The 15,784-nt window shown below is 36.0% G+C and overlaps 1 protein-coding gene across 3 annotated transcripts in view; it reads left to right on the top strand.

Annotated features, from left to right (window-relative positions):
• LPIN2 (lipin 2) overlaps positions 1 to 15,784 on the top strand; it is a 43,857-nt gene that overhangs the window by 25,896 nt on the left and 2,177 nt on the right. For all 3 annotated transcript variants that reach the window (XM_035317179.1, XM_035317180.1, XM_035317178.1), the window contains exons 6-19: positions 4,007 to 4,130; positions 4,801 to 5,122; positions 5,362 to 5,461; positions 6,539 to 6,726; positions 7,603 to 7,696; positions 8,054 to 8,123; positions 8,231 to 8,320; positions 9,020 to 9,102; positions 10,228 to 10,369; positions 11,250 to 11,398; positions 11,865 to 11,951; positions 13,492 to 13,644; positions 14,635 to 14,749; positions 15,416 to 15,519. In XM_035317179.1, coding sequence (XP_035173070.1) covers positions 4,007 to 4,130; positions 4,801 to 5,122; positions 5,362 to 5,461; positions 6,539 to 6,726; positions 7,603 to 7,696; positions 8,054 to 8,123; positions 8,231 to 8,320; positions 9,020 to 9,102; positions 10,228 to 10,369; positions 11,250 to 11,398; positions 11,865 to 11,951; positions 13,492 to 13,644; positions 14,635 to 14,749; positions 15,416 to 15,519 — 1,821 coding nt within the window. The remainder of the gene's footprint in view (positions 1 to 4,006; positions 4,131 to 4,800; positions 5,123 to 5,361; positions 5,462 to 6,538; positions 6,727 to 7,602; positions 7,697 to 8,053; positions 8,124 to 8,230; positions 8,321 to 9,019; positions 9,103 to 10,227; positions 10,370 to 11,249; positions 11,399 to 11,864; positions 11,952 to 13,491; positions 13,645 to 14,634; positions 14,750 to 15,415; positions 15,520 to 15,784) is intronic.

The following is a 15,784-nucleotide window of genomic DNA, read 5'->3' as shown; positions in this document are numbered from 1 at the left end:
GGAGACCTGGAACAGCTAATAGTCTTTTTTTTTTTTTTTTTTTTTTTACTTCACACATTAATCTTTGAGATGTTTTCATATGAAAGTTTCACAGGGCATAGATATGTCTGATTGTGAAACGTAGTGTTTGTGATTTCTGGACTTTTCTTTTAGTCAATGCAGCTTTGAAAACTTTTACTGTAGGTACACCCTATCACAATAGTTCATCTCCAGTGGTATCTGGGTGACTGGTTGCTAAACTGCCATTTAAGAGAGTAGCTCCTCTATTTCTTGGTTAGCCTGTGTCAGTGTTTGGATGTCAGTGTTCGTACTGTTCAGGTGCACATCATTAACTAAAGAGACTCAAATCTGGCAGGTAGATACATGTCTCTCACTTCTGCAGTAATGAGAAACCTAATCCCTTATTTGTCTTTTTTTCTATATACAACAGCATATATGGGTATATTTTCTTTTGTAGAGGAGAGTATGTCCAGCTGTACCCATCCTAATACTTAGGTATCATCTGAGGGATAAAGTCCCAAAGCAAATCTGCCTTTCTCCCTTCTTAGGCCTGACCCCATTAATGAAATTTCTTGTAATAACCTTAGTGCAAGGATGGCTCTTCTTTTTTTTTTCTTTTTTTTTTTTTGTTTATCCAGTGGGGACCATTCAGAAAACACTGAGAAATGGTTCTTGCAAAGACTGTCAAAGTGAGCAGTGGGTTCACTTTTATCAAAAATTTAGGGACCAGGGATATAGTGCCCACTTAATTCATCCGGTGGACCTTCACTGGAATTTACCAGACTTAGATGAAAAATCTTTCTTTTGCTCACATTTGCAGAGCTCCATACCTAGAATTCCGTTTGTCCTTCTACAAAGGGCTGTCTGCAGGTGGCATGTTATTTACAGTGGTCTTCCTAAGAAGCAGTTCTTTGGCATTCTCCTGCTGATTGGTGCCATGATCTCTCGTTTTATGACTGTGCACTTAAAACAAGATGTTGGTAGTTTTGAGTGACGTCTAACTATTAACTAGTCTTTAAGACATGAAACTCATATTTGTTTGCTTTCAGCTCCTCTTCTTTCCCTATGACTTTTTAAACCACAGAAACAGAACCTCAGTATGTCAAATATCTACATTAACAGTGTCAGGATGGGAATGGATCTTCAGCAAAAGCAAACCATTCTGTGAAGAATTTTTGGATTAGGAGGGAACTTAAGGCTCATCTAATTCTAATCCCCCTGCCATGGGTAGGGAAATCTCCCACCAGACCAGGTTGCTCCAAGCCCCATCCAGCCTGGCCTTGAACACCTCCAGGGATGGGGCATCCACAGCTTCTCTGGGCAGAAGTCCATCCCCAAATGATTGGATACTTCATGGCTTGTGTGAGTGTGTATTTGGACTGTACATGTTGAAGAATTTTAGCTACTAATATGTAACCATTCCACACTTTACAAATGTGGAAGAAGAAAATTGAGTTGTTTAAGGTAACAGAAGTCTAGGGGAAAGATACTAAGTAAATTATTTATATTTTTAGTCATAGGATTTCTTTCTTAAATCCCAAAAGCTTTGCTCCTTCTTCCAAGAGCAATCTCTTGGATGAAAGCTTAAGAGACAGGAGGCTTGCTTACCCTTGGGGCAAGATAGGTTGCTAATTATTTGCACTGAAGACTGTGTGTGTATGTGTAGTGGGGCCATGCCTGTCTTCAAACGTGCTAGGTATTTTATTTAAGGAGCAGTATTTAACTTTGAACAGGCATTGCATTGTTGCCTATTCAAAATAAATAGTGATATAATAAATAGTCAATACAGATGGGTGGATTTATGCTGGTAAACTACGTTGTGTTTTGAAATTGATACCACCCTAATGAATAAATATCAACAGATCTGCTTAGTAGTTTTGTGTTTGAGAGTGGGGGCACATTCATTTTGAACAGATTAATACCTTAAGATGTAGTTTCATTTTTTCCATCACAAAAGGCAGGCATAGAGAATGAAGAAAAAATAGAAGGTGGCCACAGGTCTTTTTCTTTTGTCACTCTGGTCTCATTTCTTATAATAAAAGGCTAGAAGTTTCCTTCATATGTACTATGCATTCAAACCTGTATCTTCCAAGACTTCCATTTTAACTTCCATTTTGACTTCCATTTCATCGTGGTAAGTAATCATGACTTACTCAAAATGGGGAAGCTATTTTTTTTTGTTGGAGAAGCTGAAAGGCTGACTGGGGGGTTTTGCCTTTTTTTTTTTTTCTTTTTTTTTTTTCTTGAGATTAGTCCTCTTGCTCTATAGAACCTTTGCTGGGAGCCAAGTGAATATAACAGCCCAAGTCTTCCAGGGAGATACTATGGTTTCTTTCAAACCACTGTCCTGTTCACTAGAATAAAACCAAAGGAATAACCATCAGCTATTTGTTACCTGATACCATTGATGTTTTTCCTGTTTTAACAAGCAATGTTAGCATGACTGGATCACTGTTACATGCATGAGCCTTTTGAGTAAAGACTTCTCTCTGAGAATGATAATGGAAAACTTGAATTCTGGGGGAAATGGAACAGATTTTGCCCTGAAGTGCTCAGTCTTTTGCAGGTACTGCTGATTATTAGGAATTAGGCTAAGAAACAGGTTAATAGGTCTGCTTGGCTTCCAGTTGACTTGTGATGTAGGCAGAACAAATTATTTGACACCAAAGGAAAATGAGTTTATATTCCTCCTTGTAATAAACATGGGCATATATGTTCATCAATATATTACTTTAAGTTCTTCTAACAGTGTAGAAAATGCAATTTCTGTTGGAAATTTTTCTTTTGTGTCCTTGGACAGTGAAGACTGGAAATTAGTAATGAGATGTTGAATCACATGTTGTAGACTTGCTTTAATGTACTGCTACCTTCGTTTTTCTGGTGTCCCTTAAAATATTAAGGACTCTTACTGTTTGGATTGTGATCAGATGATTGGATTTACTTGCTTCTAATGTCTGTTCCGTACTGTGGAACCCTGGTTCCACAAACCTCCAGAAAGTTTCAGATAAGATACTTGCATTGATTAATTAATGAAAGAACTTCTTTTTATATAAAAAAGTGAATGTGTATACACACAAATGAAATACCTGTAGAATTTACTATAAAATTTTCAGTATTCGATATCAAAGTCTTTAAATAAACAAACAATCCCCAAACACTATGAATGTCGAAGTATAAAAAGAGCAGAATTTCTATAATATGGGTTATAAATGCCTCATTTGAGAGCGGACAGACTTGAACCTTTCACAGCCCCAAAATACTGCATCAGAACAACATCATGTGTTTCCCTCCTTCCCTAAGACCTGAAGAGCAAAATGATTTTGAAATTTTTGAAATCACACCTGTCTTAAATTTTGTAGAGTGAGTTCATTTGGCTTAAAAGTAATTAGAAGTAAATTTCAAAGGGTCTTTTCCTGATTTATGGATAGTAAATACTGTGGGAGGAATAAGATGGAGCTTTAACAAGTCACGTAGTCTGAAGGAAGTTTTCAAATAATCTCCCTCGCCTCTCCTAAGGTATCTTGCTAATGTTGTTTTTCCCACCTATAGACCAGGATTTGGTATTGCTTCATTCACATGTGAGTTACATTTGCAAAACTTCTGTTATTCAGGTCTTGGCGTAGCAAGTTTAAATGCTATATCTTTACAGAACAAAGGAACTCAAAGCAGACTTCTGCTCTCCTTTTGGATAATCAAGGTGTTTTTTTTTTTTCCTGTTTGTTTTTTAATGGAATGTGGGCTTAGGAGAGAGCTATACCTACGCTGCAGATAAAGTAAAGGAATCTGTGTAGGGTGATCACCATGGAAGTCCTTTAATGTGATTTTGGTTTTAACCTAATTTCTCACTGTCTGAAAACTGCTGGGCTTCTTGCCATGTTGCAGAATAATTGAAGCTCTGTTAAGCTGTAGAAAATTCTACCAACAGTAGCTGCACAACAAATGCATTTTAAACACTGTAGCTTTCTTGCTTTTTTTTTTGTTGTTGTTGTTCCTGTTGATTTGCTAGCCCTTACTCCGAGCCAGTCTGCCCTAAAAGTGATTCAGAACTAGAAGTTAAACCTGCTGAGAGCTTGCTCAGATCTGAATCTCACATGGAATGGACATGGGGAGGATTCCCAGAATCAACCAAGGTATAGTCAATTACTGTGTCGAACTTTGTTAACTGAATTTTGGCATATTTAAAATTGTGTACTACAGGTGGTTTGTAAATCTGCTGCTGTTCTTCAGAGTAATTCAGCTGAAGTAGGAAAGTAGCACCCCCTTGTGGCTGCCTGATAGTCGTGATAGTCGATGTTACTGAGTTCAAAAGCTGATCAGCAAAGTAATTCTTGAAAACTTCACATTGATGTAAAATTTCTGAATTTTTAGATAGAAACTGACAAAAGCAACTCTGGAAACAGATTTCCTTTATTTTAGGATAAACTATAGTTCATCCCAGAGGAATGGTAGCCTTAATAGGTGGAATAATTTTTTTATCTAACAGGACAGCTGATAGCATAAGCCCTATCACATCCATGTTTATGCATTTTTCTTGCTGTCGTGTCATCATGTCAAGACTTGCCGGTTTCTTTATTGAACTTGCTAATAAGCTAGTATGAAGCTTTTCCTGTAGGGAACTTTGCTAATAATGTAGGCCATGTTTTATGGTTCTAAAATACATGCTTAAATTCTTACCCAGTTTACTTGTGATCAGGACACCAAGCTTACTGACAAAATTACCCTTGAGTACAGGCTTAATGTTCAGACCAGAATAAAACAAATACGTGAAGTGAAAGGAGTGACTGGAGTCTTGTTTTTCAGATAAGCAAGAAAGAGAAACCGGAGCAGCCCAGAACAGCTACCATTACACCATCAGAAAAGACTCACTTTAGGGTCATCCTCAGCTCTGATGAAGTTGAAGATGATGATTTAGTGAAAGATTCTGTCTGTACGGTACTTAAACCTGAGCCAAGAACTCATCCTCTTCTTAAGCAAATGGATGTTAAAGACTCTCTTGCTTCTGCAATCATAGAACCACAGGATTCTTTAACATTAGATGCTGACCATCATTCCAGACTGTTGGTAGACCCTCTACCAGAAACAAAGCCAACAGCAAAAACTGACTCTCCTTCAAAAAAGAAAGGTATATAATAAAACTGATTCTTTCCTTCATTGTGATCTACCAGATAGAGGCAGTACTGGAAAAAGCACAAACGTGCATTTTCATTTTTTCCTGAAACTCTTTGAAGTCTTACTTGACTAAAACCATAATTAAATTCTTCAATTTATAAATGCTGTAAGTCTGAATCTTCCAAAATTATGTTTGTATTTAATGCATCTGGATAGCTTCATCTCAGTAACCTTAATTGTTAAAATTAATAGGGGTGCACAAGCGAAGTCATCATCAGGGGCCTGATGATATTTACTTGGACGACCTAAAGGCTTTGGAACCTGAAGTTGCAGCACTGTACTTTCCCAAAAGGTAATTTAAAACTAAAATTCCCTGAACCTAGGCTTATACTGCAGTTGCACTATGTGAACAACTACATGTATGATTTAAGTGTCTCCATTAAGAGAATGGGACTTTAGGTTTCTAGGTGTTTGTGAAGAAGTTGGTCCTAATGTCATTGTGGAAATCGGTTTCTGATTTGGCAAGAAAACGTGATGAAAGATCATGTGGGAGTTTATTACTGGGAGGTTTCTATCTTTGTACAATCTGTATGTTCTGAAAATATTACTAGCTCTAGATAAACACACATCAGTTCATTTTTTACATGCCCTGTACATTCTTTCCAGCTAGATTTTAATATAAAAACAAACAAAAAATCCTTTAAAATCTTCATGCAAGGATCAGTCTCAAAATTTACTCGTATTTTATGAAATCTAAGCCTTCTAGATACTTCTAAAATACTCTACAAAAGTCTTCCAAGACAGTCATTCTTCTGGAAGAATACAGCCTAATAAGGAAGAAGTGTCTAACTTCTGTTGACCTGTGTTTAAAAAAAAAAAAGTGAACTTTTCAGTTTATGTGGATCTGGGGCCAGGATTGATAGCAACAGAACATAACTGTAAAAAGCTTTTGTTTTATTTTGTTAGTTACTAATAATTGTAACTTTAGATGACAGTGTGGTATTTTTCTTATTTAAAAGACAGCCTATTGTAGTTATTTTCCAAACACTGTTCTAAAAAACATTAAGCCATGTCCCTTTTTCTTCTATTCTTATTCTACAACATTCTGGTAAAGACTGAGGAGCATGGTCTGTGACTAGAATTTAGAGGAATTTTCCTAATTTAAATCCAGTTTTAGGTTAATAAAGGGTTTGCATGGGTGTATGTGATTTCTCTTTACTATTAAATTTATGTATTTATGTTGTAAAATGATGTAGGGTGTTAGAGAAATGCAACAGCAAGATCACTTTTCAGTAATCATCACAGAATCACATCATACAGTGTGTTCTGTAATCTAAAATGTATGCATCTGTTTGCAAGTGAAATAATTATGGAAAATGTGATTCTTTTTTCTTTTTTTTTTTTTTTTTTTTTTTCCCCTCCCTTGTAGTGATTCCGATCCAGGCTTCAGGCAGTGGACCGAGTCAGATACCCTTTCTGGTTCTCAGTCACCCCAATCAGTAGGAAGCGCTGCTGCCGATAGTGGCACAGAGTGCATGTCTGATTCTGCTATGGACTTGCCTGATGTTACTCTCTCACTTTGTGGAGGTCTCAATGAAAACGGGGAGATTTCTAAAGGTAAGTGAGAAAATAAAACATAAATGGTAGTAAAGCTCAGGCAGTTAAGTGAAGTGGCTTGAATGCTCTTACTTTTACCTTATGAAGCTTTGGCCTATAATTAGGCTCATGTGGAGAAACATATTTTATTTTCTGAAGTTCTCAAGCATTTGTCAAGCAGAGGTAGTGGAATTTAGCCTTAAATTAATCAAGAGCACATAGTCTCAAGAAACCCTTATCTCCTTTTTCATGCTACATATTACATATCTGACCAACCATTCTTGTGTCTGTCTGCAGTTCCTCATTTACTCCAATATAAATCTTCACAAACCGTATGCTTCCTAATTGCCTGGTGTTTTCCTTTAGTGGTGTCTTTTAGCCATTGGGAGACTAATTTATTTCCTTGGATTATCTTATCTCCTGCTCTACTTTTCCCATCCTAAATGTTTGTTAACTCTTAGCTTTCTTACCTATTGATTGTTCTCTCTTAGTGCTAACAATGTTAACTTCAACACTGAAGTTGTATGCATTTAGAGTCAGCTTCTAGTACTGCATAATTTTCATCAGTGTTGTTAGTAGTACGTTTTAATGATCATCCCATCTTTTCAGTCATCAGGTGAAATTTAAATTCTTATTATAAGGGCTCAGAACAAATCCTTCCTCTAGTTTCTTATTTCTTACTTCTCATTCTTGCGACTGTTAAAGTGTTATGAGGCTTTCCCTGCTACTGAGAAGGCAGTCAGGCTCTTGACAGGTAAGGCATATTAGCATATCGTGAGTGATGCTGCAAAATTAGCAAAGACTCTGAAATGGCAAAGCATTTTCCTAGAGACAGACTAATAAGACATTTTAGGATTTCATATTACTAATTTTAATCCAAATCCACTTCTATTGCAGAAAAGTTCATGGAACATATTATTACTTATCATGAATTTGCTGAAAACCCTGGACTCATAGACAATCCTAATTTGGTAATAAGGATTTACAACAGGTAAGTCCTGTGTATCATAAAATCAGTTCATAGAGAAACATGTTTAAAATGTACTGTATCAAGTGAGTGCATTTCTCAGCTTCCGTTTTGATTTATTTTTTGATGGATCTGCTTCTTGGTCATAATGAAAATGGTTAAAGCTAAATTTAATGCAAGCTTTTAGTTCAAAATCAAAGAGATTTCATTTCAGCACTGATGTTGATGTGTATGTTAAATTAATTCACTTGCAACAAACTTTTTTAGTTGTTGGCAGGAAACACACATATTTTCATCAAGAAAAGGGCAGTTTGCACACAAATATTTATTTTCCTGTATTCAGGTTTTGTAATAACTTATCAATAATGTGTTTTAAAACAGGTATTATAACTGGGCGTTGGCTGCTCCAATGATTCTGAGTTTGCAAGTGTTTCAGAAAAGTTTGCCTAAGGTAAATGAGATGTATACTTGTTTAAAGGCTTTGTGTGTAGCAATACATGTTTATCTTTTTATTCTGTTTTTTTCTACACAAACTTAAAAACATGCCTATTTTTTCAGGCTACTGTTGAGTCTTGGGTCAAAGAAAAGATGCCAAAGAAGTCCGGAAGGTGGTGGTTCTGGCGCAAGAGAGAAAGCATGACTAAACAGGTAATTGATTTATATTTTCCTCATCTATTAAAAAAATTTAAAACTCCATTTGTCAAAAGTGTCTCAGAACACTGCTCATACAGCTCTGTCACTGACCGCTAGCTGGGAGTTACTCGGTGTTGCAGTAGCTATTGCTACTTGTGAATATTTCATCTCAAATACTACATAATTTTTCATTGTTCCTAGTTGCTTCAACAATTTATTCGGCTTTTGCACAGTATTCCTCAAATCCTTTCTTCAAAGCCATAAGCTTAGTCAATTAAAAACTACTCTTCGGTCACTGCAATATGTTTTAGGAATTTATACACAGATTAAGTAGGTGCACAGTAGATGTTATACTGAGACACCCTATTTTAGACTAAGTTATGTAAACCTTGAATATGTCTTAAGTTTTCTCTTTTTAAAAATCTGATTTTTATAAGCTTAGAAATTGACTTCCCTTTAATGGTAAATTAATCACGTTAAACTGGTATTTCTCAGTTTCTGGTGTGTGGAGTGTTGGTTTTTTTTGGTAGACTGAAAAGCATAACTTCTTCATAAGGAAACTTTTGTTAAATAATTTACTGAATGATTCTGAGACTGGATGTAGCATATGTACTATACTGACAGCTGTTGGCATACGTATGAAGTGTTGAGTTCACTTGGATCATTTAAAAATGCTTAAATATCAATATGTTCTTTATTGTCATGTTGCTTTAGATACCAGAGGCAAAAGAAGGGAAGTCTGAGACACAAAGAGCAAATGAACTGCCAGCAACTATAAAAGAGCAAGTTAATAGTAGGTGTGTTCCTGCCTGAAGACTATTTTTTGTACTGAAAAAAACTCTCTCTTTCTCTCTCCTTCCCTCCTTCGTCCCCTCCCTCCCTCCCTCTCTCTGCTCGAGGAAGAATTCAGTAGGAGTTCACTATAGGAGAAACGTTTTCCTCTGAGCTATTGAAGAGAAGCCAGATGGGTTTGGCAAACAACTCAACTCAAGTAAACATTGTAGGAACTACAAATACACTACAGTTATGTCCTGAATCCTATTGTTTTTACTTCTTAAATCCTGATGTAACTGACAGAATGACAAAGACATATATGGTAACCTTTAGCAATGGGCCACCACCCTATGATTTATTAGTGGGATTGTTTGAGATATCATTTGATGTTCTTTTGTATAATCGTAATATTCTTTGCATAACTTAAACCATCTGCAATTTTTTTGTAACATGAAATAATTGAAACAATAAAATAGCATTAATTACAATACACAAGTTGCCCAAGATTGTAATTGGAAGCTAGCAGTATTTAGCACAAAACTGTTTCAGTCTAAACATGTACACTCATATTTTCCCATGATTTTATGAAGATATTTGTAAATGTTTTTGTCTTTAAAATTTAAGAAACTGAATATACTGTGAAATTCAGAGAAATTAAATGCTACTTTTAATCTTGAAATCTCTAATTAGCAGAAAAACAAATCTGAATAACCTTAAAAGGTGAGCTACTCTGCTAATTTATCACATAGTTAAAAAAACGTAGTGACTGTGACAGCTTTTCTTTAAAAACAGGACACTATTACTCGCTCAGTATCCCTTTTCATCTATAGTATACTTGATTAATCAACACAGTATTAGTGACCACTTGACACTGTCTTTACTAATTTCATCATGTGTGGAGCCAGCTAGACTATGCGTAGTAATACTTAAAGCTTCATCAATAGTAGCATGCTTTACAAGTCTTATTTGCTTATGGGCATATACTGACTTTTTCTGGGCCTGAACTAGACTTTGGGCTTTGTTAATCTGTGCTATCAGTCTAGTAGTGAATCCTTGGCATAACCGGAAATTAATCTCGTGTAGAAATCTTTCACCGTTAAAGAAGGATTTTCTGGCACTTACATTTATTCTCTTTGATGTTGTGTTAGACCTCCAGAAGATGATTCTTCTAGTGATGAAGCATCACAAGAATTGAAGGAATCCTTGAAAATAGATTCCACAGTAGAGCATCCAACCCATGGGAACATTCCATCTTACAAGAAGTCACTTAGACTCTCTTCAGACCAAATAGTAAGTGGCATACCTTCCTCGCACATAGAATGTGTCATAGTTCCACTCTGTTTTGACTGTAAAAGTTGCATTTTTTTCTCATTGTTACAAAGTAAGTATAAATGCATTTCACAAAGGCAAAAGTGCTATTGGGTTAGTCTTTCAGCAGTAGAAAAAAGGAATGGGGGAATTTAAAATGCAATATTAGTTTTATTTTAAAATTAAGTATTTTCCATTGCTAGTATGGGCAGCTGCGTTATTATTTTTATTTTTTTTAAGGATCATGATTCTGGATTTTAAAAAATATGTTGCCAAAAAAGTGACATAGTCACTTTATGCAATTTAGATATCCTGGGATCTTAACTGTACATCTAAGTTGGTGTGCTGTTTATTCGTTTCAATCTAATTTACAAGTTCCTTCTGCTGTCTAAATATATGATCTCCATCATGGAAGAATTTTGAGGAAAGCACCTACTAGGTAGAAAATACCACTGCATGCTTGGTTGTTTACACATTTTACTACTCATATGTTTAGTAAATGTGTAATAATTTGCTATCATATAATTTTATTATTATATTAATATTATATAATTTGCTATTATATTAGCAAATAGTATTTGCTAATAATGTAAGCCTATGGTAATAGCAAGAATTAAAATAGGAAAGAGTCAAACGCTTTTTGTTACTGCTGTAGTCGGTGCTGCTGTAATCAAACACAGAACATATGGGCAAATACGTGTACTCAGTACAAAGCAGACTTTACCAGTGAAATTGTGCCATTGTTAAACCATGGTTTGCTTTTTTGAAGAGTTGATCAAAGTAGAGGAGGAAGATTATAGGAGCCTTTTTCTGTGAGTTTATTTATGATTCTAAAAATTCTGTATTTCAATTTATTCTAAAGGCTAAATTGAAACTCAGAGATGGCCCTAATGATGTTGTATTTAGTATTACAACCCAGTATCAAGGGACTTGCCGTTGTGCAGGAACAATATATCTCTGGAACTGGAATGACAAAATCATCATATCAGACATAGATGGAACAATAACCAAGTAAATATTACTTTTTCTTTTCCTTTATATTCTATACATTATCTTGCTTTATTGATGCTATCCTGCTCTTCAAGATCAGATAAAGAAGCTTGATTTAAGGTGACTGTTAACATTTTTTAACAGCTATGAGAAATACTTGTTGCTTTGATTTCAATTTGTACATCAAACTAGAAAATCTCTTTTAAGGGACTAGTGTGACTAGCATGTGGCAACTGCCCTTACAGTCAGACTTCTCTCAGTTTAGCAACCATAGGTTAACTTGGAAACTGACTTGTGCTTTATGGCCTATCTAGTATTAACTAGTAGATACTAACTAGTACTATATCTAGTACTAGTTCTCTTTTGAAATGGTTAGGACCTTCTGCAAAGGCATTTCTGTAAATACTCATAAATTGTTTATTCATTAGTAGTTGTCTTTAACGAAACTCGTACAGTTAGTTTCACCTATCTCCGATTTTCTTTTTAGGTCTGATGCTTTAGGACACATCCTCCCTCAGTTTGGCAAGGACTGGACTCACCAGGGCATTGCAAAACTCTATCATTCCATAAATGAGTGAGTATGTAATCTATGAGCAACTAGGGCTTTCTGGAATTTGGGTATTAATGGGCAGGTAATTGAATTGCTGTTAATAATTTTGCAATCCAGTATGTTGTGTTGGTCTAAATGACGGAAGGGAGCTACTTCTGTCACATACGAACAAAACTAAGTTTTTTCCCTCAGATGTATACTTCAATAGGAATGAAAGCCAACACTTACTAGTTCCTTTTTCAAATATTTGATTCTGCATTTGAATTCTTAAAAACTGTGTATTATCACTATGACTATGAGAAAGAACCATAATAGAAATAGCTTCTCAAACAGTCATGCATATGTTTACTTTCACGAACTCAGGTTAATCACAAAGTCTTTGCAAGCATGGCACACTATAAATTCAAACCTAAACAGTGTCCTCCCAATATCTAACTATTTTGTGTTTTAATGTTTGCTATCAAAGTCAAATGAACTCTCCTTAGGATGCATTTTCATGTTCTGAAATGAACCTAATTAACAAATTGCCATTGACACAAAGGTTAGCAGCCTGGTTCAAGTTCTCTGTCGCTCACTTTGCTGTGCTTCTGAAATAAGCTAACACCATCCAGTGTGCAGTTAAGAGGAATATAGCCTTATCCTATCTATGTCCAAGAACTTTATGCAGAATAAACCTGTGTTGTTTCTCTCCCTTAGATTTGGTCATTTGTTTAACAAACTTTGAAACAAACCAAACCAAAAAAAAACACGCATCGATGCAAGAAATAATAATTTGGTATTGAGGGTAACAGGATGGCTAACTGTTAAAACACTTCGTGATCCCCTTAAAACAATCCATTTTTATCTTTGGTTTAACATTTAGTAGTTTTTCTTTCCACTAAAATAAATTTGGGGTCTTGGCAATCCTTTTTTTGTGTGTGGCATTATATAGAGCTAAATTTTGTCTCTGGCCCCATGCAGTCTATGGAAGATAACCAGAACTTTGTTTTGTGCTCAGTGTATAATAGAGTAATTTTGGAATTATTTGCCAAATTGAATCATGTATTCGAAAATGCACATAAACACTCGAGCCTTTTGTGTATGCAGTAACTGTGTACGAATCTGTTTAACAGATGGATCTACGAAGTCTGTAGGGAAAAAAAAATAGGGGCCTGATGAATGCCGCTTGTGCTTCCTTTGCTATGAGCTGCAAATTCTGGTAACAATATGGAGGAAAAAAAGACAGGAGATCTGGTATCCAATATTATGGAAACTGGGTGAAGCCAATGTGACATTTATCTAAACAAAGCCGAGTCCATCTTAATATGTAATCTTAGTATTACCATCTTTGTTCTTCTTGCATTTCCTATTTCTCAGTTTTGATTGAGTCATGTTTTCAAACTGTTACATGCTGTTCTGATTTTATAATAGCAGAACAGCCTTTTTCCTAGGAGTTTGTGAAGCTCACTGCAGCAAGTCAGTACCTAAACTGGTGCCTCTGGATGCTGCTGCTGGTACAGGATGCCTGTGTTGACAAGCAGTATCTTCAGCAGGAAAAGGAACTAAGTTAGTATTTCTTTTCCAGGAACGGTTACAAGTTTCTGTACTGTTCTGCCCGTGCCATTGGAATGGCAGATATAACTAGAGGATACCTACACTGGGTGAATGACAAAGGAACAATTCTTCCCAGAGGACCTCTCATGTTGTCCCCCAGCAGTTTATTTTCTGCATTTCATAGGTAAGCATGTGGGATTTCATACATCCATTCCCTCCTCATCTAGGAGTAGGAAGCAAATTAAATAGACTTGGGATGCTGATCATTATAACTGTGTATCCAAACATTATGCTCTGTGTTTGGCTTGCTACTGAGACTCAGTGCCCCTCTAGTGATCACTTACAGGCTATTTGCATGAATTTCACTTGAAGGAAGTATACTTCTGTTTCTATGGAAGTGTTAGATGTGACTGCTAAACACAAAATACCTGTCACAGAGCAGCTTGTTTTCTACACTCTATATTTTTCCAATCTGTGAGTGATTACTATTAGGTTCTGCTTTCATCAGTGCTCCTATGCAAGACACACTTAAAACAAACAAATGAAAAAAAAAACATAGACTGTTACACTGTGATCTTGCAATACTGGGAGTGTTCCATGCGTGACTGCATACAGATGGGTATGGAATTTAGCTGTGGCTCAACCCAGCCAATCTTTTGAACCAGCTACAGCCTGCCTCATTTTTGATGGCAAGAGCTAATAGTGTAGAAGTCTTCCTGTTCATTTTATTATTATTATTATTCTTAAAAGCAAACAACTGAGTCATGGCTAACAATGACAGCAGCTTCTATTGTGGTCAGTTAATAGTCCTGCAGATTTTTTCAGAGGCAGGGATGGTAACAAGCTTACGTGTAATTGATTCTGTCTTCTGCTTTTGGTCTAGGTGGTAATATACGATAAAAGCAGTTCACAAACTGCACCCATGAGCTGTGAACTTGATCACATTTAGTTAGTCTAGCTTAGTTAGTTTATTCACCTATTTCTACTGTGAGTGTTGTTTTTATTCTTTTACTGGTTCTTGCATCATCCTTGGAAAAGTATTTACCAGTATCTGTGTAGCTAGCCACACTAAGAACAGGAAATAATGAGAATACAAATATCAGATAAATCGGTGAAGGAGAGTACCCACAGCTTGGTCATGATTTAGCATTTGACTGTTCATTTTTTATTCTAGGGAAGTAATAGAAAAGAAGCCTGAAAAATTCAAAATCGAATGTTTGAATGATATCAAGAACTTGTTTGCTCCCAGTAAACAGCCTTTCTATGCTGCTTTTGGAAACAGGCCCAATGTAAGTCTGAGACTTTGAAGGGTTCAAATGCATGAGGTACTTGGGAGGGAAGGGAAATAGGCTTTTCTTTTTGTGTCTATTTAGGGTTGAATATGGGAATGGGACACTGGTATTTCTATGGATTTGGCCATGCAGATTCTTAAATAAAACCTATAGCTTTAGGATTCCTTTAGGAAAAAGATTATACAGATGTATTAGTGTATTCCCAGGGTCTTACTAAATGCGTAACACCTTTCTATATTTTTTTCAGCAGTTTTGACAGCACTATAACCTAGGGGAATTCAATACTCCTCAGGCTTGAATCTTTTTTCCTATCATGCAGTTCCTGTACTTTCTCTGCAGCTCAGTGCCATTGTAACAGAGCTCAAGAGAAGGGGTATTCCTAAGAGGAATGTTGTCACAAGGAGTAGTACGGGTAGTACTGTGTGGTATAGATTTTGTGGTGCATATTTGTGGTCTAAGGCTTGAGAACAGACTTAGGGATTGGGGGTGGGGGAGAAGCTTTGTTACAATGTGTGGTTGTTGTTTATTTGTTTTAAGGAATTGTCCTGTATACTGTTGGATCAGCTTTTAAATCTGTTTTCTTATTCCTTCAAGAATTTGTTCGGTATATCACATTCAATAAGAAAGTGTCAAAGCATGTGCGTTTGTTCATGCTTTTCGCAGGATGTGTATGCCTACATGCAAGTGGGAGTTCCAGACTGTAGAATATTTACTGTGAATCCAAAGGGTGAACTGATCCAAGAACGGACTAAAGGAAACAAGTCGTCGTAAGAGCATTTTTATTATTTCAGTTAGAGAAGGTTCTCGGGAATGAGATTACAAAATAATTACAGTTGTGACCATGATGATTCCTTATGATCTTCTGTTACATGTGATACGTGAAAAATTTATACGCCAGAGACTTACCGCTTTGGGTACTTAACTGAAACTCCTTGAAAAGTAAGCTGGCAAAATAAAATTGAAAATTGCTTCTGCAGTAGTTGTACCTTATTTGACTATAGTTTTTTGGTCTAGACTTCTAAAGCTCTTTTT

Source organism: Oxyura jamaicensis, chromosome 2, assembly GCF_011077185.1.
Source record: "Oxyura jamaicensis isolate SHBP4307 breed ruddy duck chromosome 2, BPBGC_Ojam_1.0, whole genome shotgun sequence".
NCBI lineage: Eukaryota > Metazoa > Chordata > Aves > Anseriformes > Anatidae > Oxyura > Oxyura jamaicensis.
Note: the sequence above shows the minus strand (reverse complement) of the source record. Positions and strands in the feature narration are given on the sequence as shown.